The sequence below is a fragment of the Nansenia antarctica genome (assembly GCF_963989245.1).
Source record: "Nansenia antarctica genome assembly, chromosome: 1".
Lineage (NCBI taxonomy): Eukaryota > Metazoa > Chordata > Actinopteri > Argentiniformes > Microstomatidae > Nansenia > Nansenia antarctica.
The window spans coordinates 68809239-68823285 of NC_137674.1; the positions used below are offsets into that span (position 1 = coordinate 68809239).

The window sequence follows — 14047 nt, forward strand, 5'->3', positions numbered from 1 at the left end:
TGTAATGTAATGAATGACCTGTAAGTCTAATTTGTATATGATCAAATTGTAATGCAGTGTCTGTAGTTAACCCCATTAAGCTCTCTCTCAATGAAATGTCTATAGATAAAGCAATGCATAAGAAAATACTATACATCTGACCCTTTTTATTCACATCATGCACTTAGGACCACATAAGAAAACCTTGTTTTTTAGTCCAACTGTTTGTCTTTGTCTTTTTTGTAAAAAATCAATACAAATAAAACAAAAATAAAAGTGTACTATATTTTAGAACTATATTATTTAACTATAGATAGTGATAACTCATTACAAATACTGTTCTTTATTGATGTGGAGTTAATAAATCATCTATAAGCTATAATAATGCTATGATCATGACAGTTACTTCCAATTGAATATGTTCATAAGGATTTCTCATACAACAAGTGCTTCAACACTGTGAACGTATCCATTGATTATCAATAATGGACATAATATGTAAATTCTGTACATTAGGCAACAGTATGAGTGCCTGGCAAAGGCCAGTGCCACAGATCAGAACTAGCTGGTCTGGGTGAAGTCCAACAAATATTTCATTGCATAATTTTTTGTACCCAACAAAAAGCTGACTTGCAAATTCAAACGGTGAATTCAGGAACAGAAACACATAGCCTATACTCAACAGTCTACCCTTCTCCATTTAATGTGAATATTATGGAAAGTAAAAGTAAAAGTATATTAATTCTCTAAAGATGTGAAAAAAACTAAAGTTGACAACTGAAGTTTTCCACCGTATTGATAACGGATGATTCAATTGTACATGTGTGTTGCTATAAACATGCATTACTTCAAAGGATCACTGCTGTGTCTGTCTTGAGATAGGGCACGTATAGGCCACCACTTGAGGATGAGTGTACACGTGATTTGATCTGTGTGTCAATCTTCGATTCTAGCCTAATTATATTATAAAATAATACGGCTAACTGCGCCTCATAAGAACCAATGTTCTTTGTGTTACATTTACATTTTTGGCATTTAGCAGATGCCTTTATCCAAAGCGACTTACAACAAATTAATTAAAGACCAACATTTAAATTAAATAACCAATTTGTCTAAGCAAGTGAATCATCTATAAATCAGTAATCGCAAGAAAAAGTACTACTATGCATGCATGTATGCATATGTATGTACAGAGAATGCAGAATCGCTGAGATATACTTCACACAATCATTTCCCCTTGGCGATGCAGACATCACCTGCGCATCTAAGCAAAGTTATTATTTAACTAGTGTTCTCATGGTCATTACTAGGCGGAGATTAGGCGACCGGTGTGTCTTCGTCTGGTGTTCACAGTTTGCACAGAGTATTTTTTTTAATCAACAACTGCAATTGATAGTGTCGGCTACTCGTGTGTCTCTCACTGACCGAAACTTGTTTTGGGATCTTGCTCCACGCTCAACAACAGCAGTCAGCAACAATCAACAATTAGATAAAAATTCATCAAAAGTGACAAAGTGACAAAGTCATTAGAAATTGCCAATGTAAAAAAAAAAGGGGAAATCGATCATTATAATATAGCTATACGACTATATTAGTAATTCAATAGTTGGCAGAGTGCCATCTCACTTTATACCACAAGATGGCAATACATATACAACAGATAGCTCCATATGTCATACAGCAGATAGCTCCATATGTCATACAGCAGGCTGCTGTCAGATTAAACATGCCTTGTGCTAACACTGTTACTAATAAACTTTATTGTCCCTGAGGAGGAATTTGTCTTGGACATGCAGTTCTGTTGGATAACATTACATAACTAATTTACACAACTCATATAGGTCATACACTAATCATCCTACACACTGTGTGCATAAACTGTCATTTGTAAGTCAAGTGTACAGACTATATTCTCATTAAAGACTACATTGAGGAGTTCTTCTTCTTCGGCGTATGGGTTGTTGTTTTCCTCTCCACTCCACTTGGCTCGGGGCCGAGGGGCTACCCTTTTACCACCCCGAGACCTGGTTGAGGGGCTCAGCTGGGCTATATTTCTGGACACCCCTCCAGAAGCCACGTCATCGTCTCGTCATCTAATACCGACAGACCATGCATCCCGTTGGGTGGGTGGTACACCGGGCAATCCAGGATAACATGGTCTGCGGTTTGGTCCTCTGCGCCACACTTGCACGACGCATTTGGGGCCAAGCCCCATCTGTGCATTGATGAGCGGAAACGCCCGACGCCGGTCCGGTGACGATTGAGCCTCACCCAGGATAGCCTTGGCAAGTCCATCCCGAGGGGCTCAGGGCCGGCGACTGGGATGTGGTCGCGGAGTTTGGAGGCAAAGACATATTACTGAACGGGCCTACCGGGCCCAGGCCCAGGGGCCCCAGAGATCAGGGGGCCCTTTGCATTTCTTGTCGCAGGGATGCCGGTAGAAAATGTCCTACTGTAACTGGGACAAATGAGATTCCTTATATGAACGTAAAAAAACTATTTTGAATATACTTTTGTATAATTTTATAATTTGTATAATTTATAGGGGCCCACGTCTTGCAAAAAAAAAAGAGAAGCTTGTGTGGGCTACATAGTTTCTATAGCCTACTCAGATTCTAATGCGAATACAGGCTACATTCCCATTAGATTAATGAGTAGGCTATAGAAACTAGACACTAGAGGGCGCCATTAAAGTTTGTGTACTGGGGACAGGTCACAAGGTCACACTGGTGCAGGTCTTTTACAGATCTTTTATTAAGGCTGAAGATGATAAAAGCCCACAAGGACTACTCCGCGTAATTATCGATTGTGGCCTGCAATCTATGTTTCCAAATGTCTATGTTGCGCTGCGGCTATTTTTGACTCTGCCTGTAACCAATTGCGAAGGGGAGCGGTCATTCTCTGTGCTGTCCAGGATTAAAAACGAATTGCGGACTAAAATGACGCAACACCGTCTCAAGGCTCTTTCTCTCATGGCAATTGAGAGCGAACTGACCAAATCACTGGACTTTAATGATATCGTGGATGATTTTGCACGAAGCAGAGCCAGGAAAAAATGCATTGCATAAGGTAAGACTATTTTATGATTAATTTAGTCTTATAAAGCCATCCTGTGGTTGCTATATATGATACCATAGTGTTGCCAATTGTTTTTGGTTGAAAGCGGTGTATTTTGTTACTGTACATGTACTGTTGTTGGCTTCAATTGAGTGTGGCATGCCTGTGTTGTAAATCCTGTGTCGTTGAAATACAGGTGAATTTTTTCTAGTTATTGTGCTGTTGGCTTTGAGTGTTCCTCCGCTGTAAAACCTGTTGAGATGCAGGTGAACGTAGGCTATGTCTTATATGCTGTTGGCATTGTGTTTACTTGCGCTGTAAAAAAAAAAAAAATTTGCGCTGGGGAGGGGGCCTTTCTACACGTCCAGGCCCAGGGGCCCATTTTTTCATGATCCGTCTATGTTTGGAGGTGTTTGCCTCCCACTCCGCGCGCCACATATAATCCGCCCATCCTGCCGCACTGATGTTATGAATGAATGAATGAATGGTCTTTATTGTCATTGATATAGTACAGGTACCAAACAATGACATTTGGGAGGGGGGGCTCCCCTGGTGCTAGGAAAGAAAATGAAATGTACACTATCCACTATACTATACTATACAAATAAAACACTGTGCTGTACTCTATGCTATGCTATACCTATTCTAACATTTCCTATTCTCTGAACCTTATGTACCCTAGGGTTGTCATATTGCATATAGTGTTATTGCACATTCATTTAAAGTGTCGCAGTTTGCAGGCTTGAAATGTACACATGTGTGCCTCAGCACTACACCTGATTTCAATCCAGCAGCTGCCATCAATCCGTCCAGACTGTCCAGGGCCCAGAACCTAGGTCTTTGCTGTGTTCAGGGCCTGAGTCAGTCTGTTTGTCCTTGCGAACATGGTCCTGAACCGCCTGTCCGAGGGCAGCCGAGCAAAGTGTTCGTACCCAGGGTGGGATGGGTCTCTGGAGATCTCGGAGGCCTTCCTGAGGCAGCGTGTGTTGTACAGCTCTTCCAGAGAGGGGAGGGGGGCGCCGGTGATCTTCTGGGCCGATCTCACGACTCTCTGTAGCGCATTCCTCTCTGCGGCTGTGCAGCTGGAGAACCACACGCAGATGCAGTAGGTGAGGATGCTCTCCACTGCGCAGCGGTAGAAGGTCACCAGCATCTCCTGTCCGATGTGGTCTTTCCTGAGGACTCTCAGGAAGTAGAGCCGCTGTTGTGCCTTCTTGATGATGGCTGCTGTGTTGATCTTCCAGGACAGGTCATCCTGTATGTGCACCCCCAGGAATCGGAGGGTTGAGACTCTCTCCACGCTCCCTCCATCGACGAGCAGGGGCTGGACCTCAGATTTTTTCCTCCTGAAGTCCACGATGATTTCCTGGGTCTTTGACTGGTTCAGCAGCAGGTTGTTAACCTTGCACAGCTTGCCCAGCTGCTCCACCTCATCCCTGTACGCCGCCTCGTCCCCCCCCGAGATGCAGCCCACCACGGTGGTGTCGTCTGCAAACTTTACGATGGAGTTGCAGGGGTGGACGGGGGTGAAGTCGTAGGTGTAGAGGTTGTAGAGGATGGGGCTTAGCACGCAGCCCTGGGGGGACCCAGTGCTGAGTCTGAGGGCTGTGGAGGTGTGGGAGCCCACCCGCACCCTCTGGGGGCGGTCAGACAGGAAGTCCTTGATCCATGCACATATAGAGTGTGATAGTCCCAGGTCTAGTAGTTTGGTCACTAGCCTGTCTGGAAGGATGGTGTTGAAGGCAGAGCTGAAGTCCACAAAGAGCAGTCTCGCGTAGCTGTTTCCCCTCTCCAGGTGGGATAGAGTGGAGTGGAGAGTCGTCGCGATGGCGTCCTCTGTGGACCTGTGGGCTCTGTAGGCGAACTGGTATGGATCCAGGTTGGGCGGGAGGCGTGTGACTATGTGGGCCCGGACTAGTTTCTCGAAGCACTTCATGATGATTGGTGTGAGTGCCACCGGGCGGTAGTCGTTTAGGCAGCTCACCGTGCTTTTCTTCGGGACTGGGATGATAGTTGAGGTTTTCAGGCAGGGTGGGATGGTGGCCTGGGACAGGGACTGGTTGAAGATGTTGGTGAAAACCCCGGCCAGCTGGTCGGCGCAGTCCCTCAGCACCCGTCCCAGGACGCCATCCGGCCCTGAGGCTTTCCTGGGGTCCACCGCCTTCAGCACGCGTCTCACTTCATGCTCTGTGAGGGTGAGGCTGCTGAGAGCTGGAGAGAGTGGTGTTTGTGTTGTGGTTACCTCCGTTCGCCCCTCGTCGAACCGGGCGTAGAAGGAGTTCAGCTTTTCCGCCAGCAGGGGGTTGTCCTCCGCGGCTGTGAGCCTGTTGGCTCTGAAGTTTGTCATGTGCTGAACCCCCTGCCACACCCGCCTGGAGTCGTTGCTCAGGAAGCATTCCTCAATCTTCTCTCTGTGGTCTGCCTTGGCCTCCCGGATGCCACGCTTTAGGTTAGCCCTGGTGGTGCTGTACAGCAGTGTGTCCTTCGCTGAGAAGGCGTTGTCCCTCTCCTTGAGCAGTTTTTGGACCTTCACAGTCATCCATGGCTTCGTGTTGGGGTAGACCCGGACACGTTTGTCCACGGTGGCTGAGTTGGTGCAGTTCACTATGTGGTTCAGAACCGACGACGTGAACTGTTCCAGGTCCTCATGCTCATATTCCTGCCATGAGGTGTCATTCAGGCAGATCTGCAGTGATACGATAGTTCCGACTTCGAGCCGAGGGCTGTGGGCCCCACATGACACTGGGCCCTAATGCAGCTGCATTGCCTGCATAGTAGTAGTTATACCACTGATGGAAAGCACATGCTTGTAGTTCTAGTGAACAAGCGATGTTATTTGTCTGTCTGTCAAATTAAAGTAGTGCACTCAATTCAGAATGTTGAGTTTGCTCAACTAGTCAAAAAAGTCTCTAGCTTTTGCAACCTCTTCATATACTATGCATGCTATATACTTATTAACAATTCATCACATTGGCAAATGCATCATCTATGCCCATTGAAAAAAAATATTCATTATTCTACCGTATGTAACACTCATTTAGGGACACGGCAAGTCTGCAACTTGACTGGAAGGGGTCCCACTCTCTGTGGATGGCCTGAAGCCACAGATCTACTGTCCTTTGCTCTTTGGGGAAGTAAAGAAAATCGTAAACTGGGACTTTTTAAAATATATTTGACGTACAAAATACTACGCAGCAGCTTTTAGGCATGGTGACACTAGCTTTTCCAATAAGGTCTTATGGTTTGTTTGATGTGTTGGGTTGCTTCTTTGTTCTGTTTTTATTTTATTTTGTTATTCTATATTATCTGTAACAGTTTAATTAATACAACCCAACATGTCTTGTTTGTTTGCTTTGATTTATTTTTTAACCAGTTGTCCTTTTTTATTGTTTACTGTTTGTATGCTTTGTGAAGGAAACAACCAAAAGCTATAATTGCAAAGGATGGGCATAGTAGATCTGAAATCTGATTCGCTTGCATATAGCTGTGTATTCAGTTTATGAGTGGTTACATTTCTCCAGCCTAATCTCTCTGCTGTTTACCAAAGAAAGTGTTGGAGTGATTGCTTTCTTGCATTCCCCAATAGACTTAGTGAGTGCAGAATATGTTTGTGCTATTTTGATAACTTAAACCACCTCAAGTGTCAGTTTAAAATTAAATCCTAATTTAAGTTATTATAGACATTTAATCAGAGATTAAATGAATGTTTAAATTAATCCTGGTCAGTCTTAAACTAGGTTTAAAGTTGGGTACAAAAGGATTAATGGATACAACTTGATTTGTGAATCCTTGTTGGTGCCACCCGACCTGAAAGTTGCTCAATGCTAACGTCTTCTTAGGTCTCTGTTTACATGGATCCATTCTTGTACTGTACCTACCATGGGTCGGTCTGGTGGTTGAAGTCATAGATACAAATACATTAAAGGACATCAAGACCACAATGCATGTGTTTAATCTGAATACATATTTATTAGATAAATATTAGAATGTCACATCATCTAACTACATACAATTTAGCAAGACTAAAAATCACAATTTGTTCTTCTGACCTGTTTAGAATATGAAATGGTTGTACATAGTGTACACAACAAGACTGCCACTTCATGGGGCAATCACTTTAGATTGTACCTTTATAGTATGTTTTGCCTAATTTTTTGTAAAAACTGTACATTCGCCAAAATTGTACAAACTTTAAATTTGGTAACAATGTTTAGGACCCATTCAAGGTCCCATGTCCCCTTTGCCCCAATTATTTATACCTTAAAATGGCCTTTATTATTTGTATTTGTTGAACCTTCATAAAGTACACAGGTAATAGAGAAATACACAGAAGTTGAATATTACACAAAGCAAAACAAATGTGTCTTTTTTCCCCCATTCTACCCCCGTACGTACGGAGAGGTAGATAAAGTATTTTACATTAAATGAACAGGCGCGGTCAAAACACAGACTCGTTTTCCCAAATCAAAGTCTCTTCTGACAGGAGCTGTAAGCTATATATACACTACTCCTCTCCTCGATCTCACTCTTTTGTGAGGAACATGTCGAGAATCACAGTGTGGAAGTGAGCACTGGCGTTGAGGATGCTGCAGATCTGGCTCAGGAAGATCTCCAAGTCTTCTTGATCGTTATCTGTGACAAGATCGTTGACAGTTAGAAATCCGCATATGTCTACTTATTTTAACTGTTTTTCTATTAATGTGTTCCCAAATAATATGCCCTTAACTTTAAGATTATTTTAGTGCTACAAAGCTTGAAGGAATCTGGACCCTGATCTGATACGATAGTCTAAGTGCCTATAACAACTCACCAGCCTCCATAATCTCGTATATCTCCATGGCAACGTCTGAGAACATGTTTTCCACGGCCTGGATGAAGGACCACTTGTCAGCAGAGGAGGAGAACACCTCACACACCTGCTGCACCATCTTGACGGACCAGTTCATGGAGTACCCGTCCTTCTCACACACCTGAGAGGGGTAACCAGAAATGTCAGTAGCTCAGGCCGGTTCAGGCAGTACCTTCCGTTAAGTGGGCACAAAATGGGGGAAATGTGTCTCTTAGGTTAAAAGATACCGGAACCCTAGAGCAGATAATAAAGTTATTTAGCAGCAGTGACTGACCAGTACGAGGTACACAATGAGTCGTGAGCTCTCAAACAGGCGTCCATTGAGGGCCTTGCTGGCCAGCACGCTGTAGCACACGCTGTTCCCACACAGGAACAACAGACGAGCCACATTCTCCATGTGCCATGCCTGGGGAAGGACTGGAGGCCAACAGAACCAGCACAAAACAAAACAACTGTCATTCATACACACAGCATTCACACTTTACATTAACATTTTTGACATTTAGCAGATGCCTTTATCCAAAGCGACTTACAAGCGCAGTACATTTATCGCAGCCCGGTACACACATAAAGATAATCTGGCCGATTTTGGCCCAATTTCCCCCCTTCCGACCAAGGACAGCAAACGCCCGATTATCGGATGGCTCTAAAGATTATCCTACAAGATTATCCTGTGGTGTGAGGTGTGTTAAGAGTCAATTTCTCCCGACAATCTGCTCGGAAAATGGTCGGGGCCGACGATCATAAATATTAGACATGTTCAATATTTACGATCAAAAGTCTTCTTGTCTGTGGTCAAAACTGACAACTCCCAAGTCCGATTGTGACGTGGAATGGAATGTAGCCACTCAAGAAGCCAGCTGACTGACGCGTCTTCTTCTTTTCGTTCTTCTGCACTTTATTTTCCCTGTAGCACATGGCTGCCTCTACAGGTCAGTCAGGGTACTACTACCCTGTTCACGCGAGACTCCAGACTGTCGGAGGACAGATCTTTATGCATGTGGTTGTATATTGGAGCACACCACACACAATACGATCAAGACTGTTCAATCCATGATTTTTTATCTTCATGTGTGGGGTCTCTCTCAGATAATCAGAAAATCCTTATATGTGTACCAGGCTTAAGGTAAGTGAATCATCTATACATCAGTCATCATCGCACATGATGGTGCACTCACCATTTGCTTAGTGAAATCTATAATCCTATGGTAATGGTACATACTGTACGTGTGGACTGACCAGACATACAGTATATACAGTATACAGACAAAAGAGTGTAAAAGGTTTGTCTACCATTCCTGGGTGTGTAAAATATAATCATTCAAAGTTGCCAAGTCCTCTGGGCTACTGCAGTTACCTATGAGCTCCTCCAGGATGGCCATTATGGTGTCGGTGGTCCAATCTTTGGCTTCCAGGTCGCTGTGTAGCAGGATGAGAGCCTTGGCCAGGTCGGACTGGGCCACCCCAGCACGCAGCTGCTCCTGCCAGCCTAGCGAACCTGGAAAGAACATTCCCTTACACTACACATACACTTTGCCTTGCAACTCTGGCCAACCAAAAAACAAGCATTTCATTTGTTATTATTAACATTAGAATTTCACCATGTAATTACTAACAAGTGATTTATATACTGTACAAAAGTGCAACCAGTTTTTTTAAGGTAGAAACCGAGAAGGCCCATGTTGTCCCTCTCACCGTCTGGTAGCAGTGGTCCGTAGAGGATGAACAGCAGCCGGGCTTGGCTGACAATGGGCCAGGGTTTCAGGATGCGGGTCAGCCAGAACAGAGTGTCCTTGCTGTTCTTCCAGGGGTCCAACAGAACCTGTCTGCAGAACAGACGGATCTGTTGCTCCAACAGCTGACATGAACCTGAGGGAGAAAAAAGACATACGGATCACTCACGTCTCTCACACTCTTTCAATTAGCCTTTTTGTTTGTTTCTCTCTCTCTCTCTCTCTCTCTCTCTCTCTCTCTCTCTCTCTCTCTCTCTCTCTCTCTCTCTCTCTCCTCTCTCTCTCTCTCTCTCTCTCTCTCTCTCTCTCTCTCTCTCTCTCTCTCTTATAGGGACAGACACTCACCTGGCTTTCCTGTGACCACTGACATGATTTTCTGGGGTAGATTTGTGAAGTCGCACAGGAAGTTGAAAACTCTGGGCCACTCCAGCTCATCCCAGCCGGCTATCAATGTCTGTCAGTCAAACATTAACCATCTCAATACAGAATTCAGCCTTTGATATTAAATTGTCTGATGTTCTTTGTAACTAGTCTCTCACCTGTAGAAACGCTCCATAGCTGGAGAAGCCTTGGCATTGCACTGTTCTTGGCAATTCTTGGCTGTTCTTGGCAATGCACTCTTCCATCATGAAGCAAGGAACCTGAGTGGGAGGTAACAACTGTGTTAGTCTAAGTAAGGTTAACTAGAAAATAACAATCTATTCAATGTTGTCAACTGTTTGGTTTGTTTAGAAATGTGAGAATGTTTGTAGAGCACACACAGCTAAACATTGCCTCATCTGTCCTCCCTCACCTCTCTGTCTTACCTGTGAAAACTTGCTATATATGAACGTTAGCCTATCCTTTGTTGGCAGCAAGAGGGTACATCTCTTGAACAATAAACCTGAAACGATGAGCAAAAACCACAAGAATGTAACATAGTGACTATATTTGCCAACCAGGACCACTTGCTTTCCTCATCGGACCCCCTATGAAAGGAGATAGAAATAATACTTTGGTCTATCTACCTGATAAAGAATTACAGCAGAAATAATGTGGCTCTGAATATTAGTTTATTATAAACATGTGTGTTCTTGGCCAACCAACTAAGTAAAATAAAGGTAAATTAATCAAATAAAGCTGTTGAGGAGCCTCTCACCCAGCGATGTGTAGTGTTCTAGTGAGGACACCTCGGTGGAGTGATGACACCCCTGTACGATGATCCTCTTCCTCCAGGTCTGAGTGGAGACATAGCCCATGATGTAGCGACTGATGGCCTTGGACACCATGCTCAACACACTGATCTGCAACACTTTACCACAACAAACAACGAGGCAGGGAGAAACATCTCATTATAGTTTTTCTCAATTGCTAAAACACATTTCACAAAACTTTCCTCCATTTTCCCAAAACTCTAAACACAACACACTTTTCTAAAGCTACATAATCAAAACCACACTACAGAGGATCCATTACACACAACAATACTCACTGAAAACAATGTTCAGGGTGTGATGTTTATTTATTTATTTATGGAACTATACCACACACACACACACACACACACACACACACACACACACACCACAATCATTTGCAACAAGTGTCTTAAATTTTGAGTCGTTATGTTTAATGAATGAAGCTAGGTGTGTTCATTGTGTTCAACATTTTGCTGACTGTGGCAAGCATTTTGCATCACATGAGCTTTAATTTGAGAATTTGAGCAGAGTTTTTTGCAACTTGTGTTTTAGCAAGACAAAATGTGTTTAGATTTATGAGAAAAGGAGGATTGTGTTTTGTGAATTGTGTCTTCATGTGAAATGTGTTTATGGTTTTGGCAAATGGGAGCTAGTTTTATTAAATGTGTTTAGAGAACTGGTCATTTGGTTTAGAGAATTGGCTTTTGTGTTTTAGCAATTGGGAAAAACTGTAATTCAGATGCACGTCATTGGAGCTATACATATGTAAGACCATTTAGTACCCTGCCCCTGGCTTCAATCAGAATAGTTCAGCCTCATAGATATGTCTCATCTAAATAATCATAATTCACCCATCCTGAAAAATGTCCAAAGCAAACAGATCCCACCAGAGAGTCTGTCCAGGATCATGTCAAAGACCTCGGGGGCCAGCCACTCAAAGAAACAGTCGCTGGCCCGAACCTGACGACTCTGACTGCGGGTCGTGATGGTCCTGACGGGATACGGCCGGCGTCTGCGGTGATACTTACCGGCGTCTGGGGGATACGGCCGCCGTCTGCGGTGGGTCACCGTGAATTTCCTTGTCACTTTCGCCATAATAACTGGAATACTGTCAAGCCTTTATTGTCCCACAGATAATCTAGAAGCGAAAGGAAATAGCTAGTTAGTTAAACATGGTGGTTAGCCACAAACTGAAAAGTTGCTGGCTAGGCTAGCTGCATGAACTTACCTAGCTGAGGAGAATGGCACGTCAATAAACCTGTGAAATTGTTGCCTTACTGAGCTTTAAATGCTCCTTCACAAGCTGTTATGTGTTCTGGTAAATATTGACACCACTGACATGAGACAATATAATAATAAACTATAATATATCTAAACTAAAGTCACCGACAGTTTTACCTCAGCCAGCGAGCTGCTATTGAGCTTGTGTGCTGCACAGTTCCTGCTCCCTCGCGAGGACACTCGCTGAACAACAAGGGGTGCGTTCGTAAATACGCTCTGGAAATCTGATCAGCACTCATGGAATGCCTGTTGTCCAATCAAATTACTTGGTCCGTTTATGACGTTGAACCCAGTGTGCGTTCCGGCGCTCTCAGAGCAAATGTACGAACGCACCCAAGGAGCGCTACCGCGAAATACGATCAGCTCGCGCCGTCATCTCGAATGAATGAATGGTCTTTATTGTCATTAATATAGTACAGGTACCATACAACGAAATTTGGGAGGGGGGGGGCTCCCCTGGTGCTAGGAAAAAAAACTAAAAACAAGAAGGGAAAGGAGCTGGTTTACATAAATAAAGGCTATGTACACTATCCACTATACTATACTATACAAATAAAACACTGTGCTGTACTCTATGCTATGCTATACCTATTCTAACATTTCCTATCTCTGAACCTTATGTACCCGAGGGTTGTCATATTGCACATAGTGTTATTGCACATTCATTTAAAGTGTCGCAGTTTGCAGGTTTGAAATGTTCATAGTTGTGTTTCAGTATTGCACTTGATTTCAATCTAGTAGCTGCCATCAAATTATCTAGATTGTCCAGGGCCTAGGTCTTTGCTGTGTTCAGGGCCTGAATGGCCCTGGGGTAGAAGCTGAGCTTCAGTCTGTTTGTCCTTGCGAACATGGTCCTGAACCGCCTGTCCGAGGGCAGCCGAGCAAAGTGTTCGTACCCAGGGTGGGATGGGTCTCTGGAGATCTTGGAGGCCTTCCTGAGGCAGCGTGTGTTGTACAGCTCTTCCAGAGAGGGGAGGGGGGCGCCGGTGATCTTCTGGGCCGATCTCACGACTCTCTGTAGCGCATTCCTCTCTGCGGCTGTGCAGCTGGAGAACCACACGCAGATGCAGTAGGTGAGGATGCTCTCCACTGTGCAGCGGTAGAAGGTCACAAGCATCTCCTGTCCGATGTGGTTTTTCCTGAGGACTCTCAGGAAGTAGAGCCGCTGTTGTGCCTTCTTGATGATGGCTGCTGTGTTGGTCTTCCAGGACAGGTCATCCTGTATGTGCACCCCCAGGAATCGGAGGGTTGAGACTCTCTCCACGCTCCCTCCATCGACGAGCAGGGGCTGGACCTCAGATTTTTTCCTCCTGAAGTCCACGATGATTTCCTGGGTCTTTGACTGGTTCAGCAGCAGGTTGTTAACCTTGCACAGCTTGCTCAGCTGCTCTACCTCATCCCTGTACGCCGCCTCGTCCCCCCCCCCGAGATCTGGTGATCACCACGGTGGTGTCGTCTGCAAACTTTACGATGGAGTTGCTGGGGTGGACGGGGGTGAAGTCGTAGGTGTAGAGGTTGTAGAGGAGGGGGCTTAGCACGCAGCCCTGGGGGGACCCAGTGCTGAGTCTGAGGGCTGTGGAGGTGTGGGAGCCCACCCGCACCCTCTGGGGGCGGTCAGACAGGAAGTCCTTGATCCATGCACATAGAGTGTGATAGTCCCAGGTCTAGTAGTTTGGTCACTAGCCTGTCTGGAAGGATGGTTTTGAAGGCAGAGCTGAAGTCCACAAAGAGCAGTCTCGCGTAGCTGTTTCCCCTCTCCACGTGGGATAGAGTGGAGTGGAGAGTCGTCGCGATGGCGTCCTCTGTGGACCTGTGGGCTCTGTAGGCGAACTGGTATGGATCCAGGTTGGGCGGGAGGCGTGTGACTATGTGGGCCCGGACTAGTTTCTCGAAGCACTTCATGATGATTGGTGTGAGTGCCACCGGGCGGTAGTCGTTTAGGCAGCTCACCGTGCTTTTCTTCGGGACTG

General features: G+C 44.9%; 1 protein-coding gene across 1 annotated transcript; it reads right to left on the minus strand.

Annotated features, from left to right (window-relative positions):
• Positions 1-7241: 7241 nt before the first annotated feature.
• On the minus strand, positions 7242-11891 carry LOC308152467 (F-box only protein 47-like; the record flags this gene model as incomplete). Its single annotated transcript, XM_080525456.1, has 8 exons — positions 7242-7668; positions 7847-8006; positions 8160-8302; positions 9243-9383; positions 9581-9754; positions 9964-10072; positions 10788-10909; positions 11684-11891. 8 exons carry the CDS (start codon positions 11889-11891, stop codon positions 7559-7561), a joined length of 1167 nt encoding a protein of 388 aa, XP_080381582.1. The 3' UTR covers positions 7242-7558.
• Positions 11892-14047: the final 2156 nt, after the last annotated feature.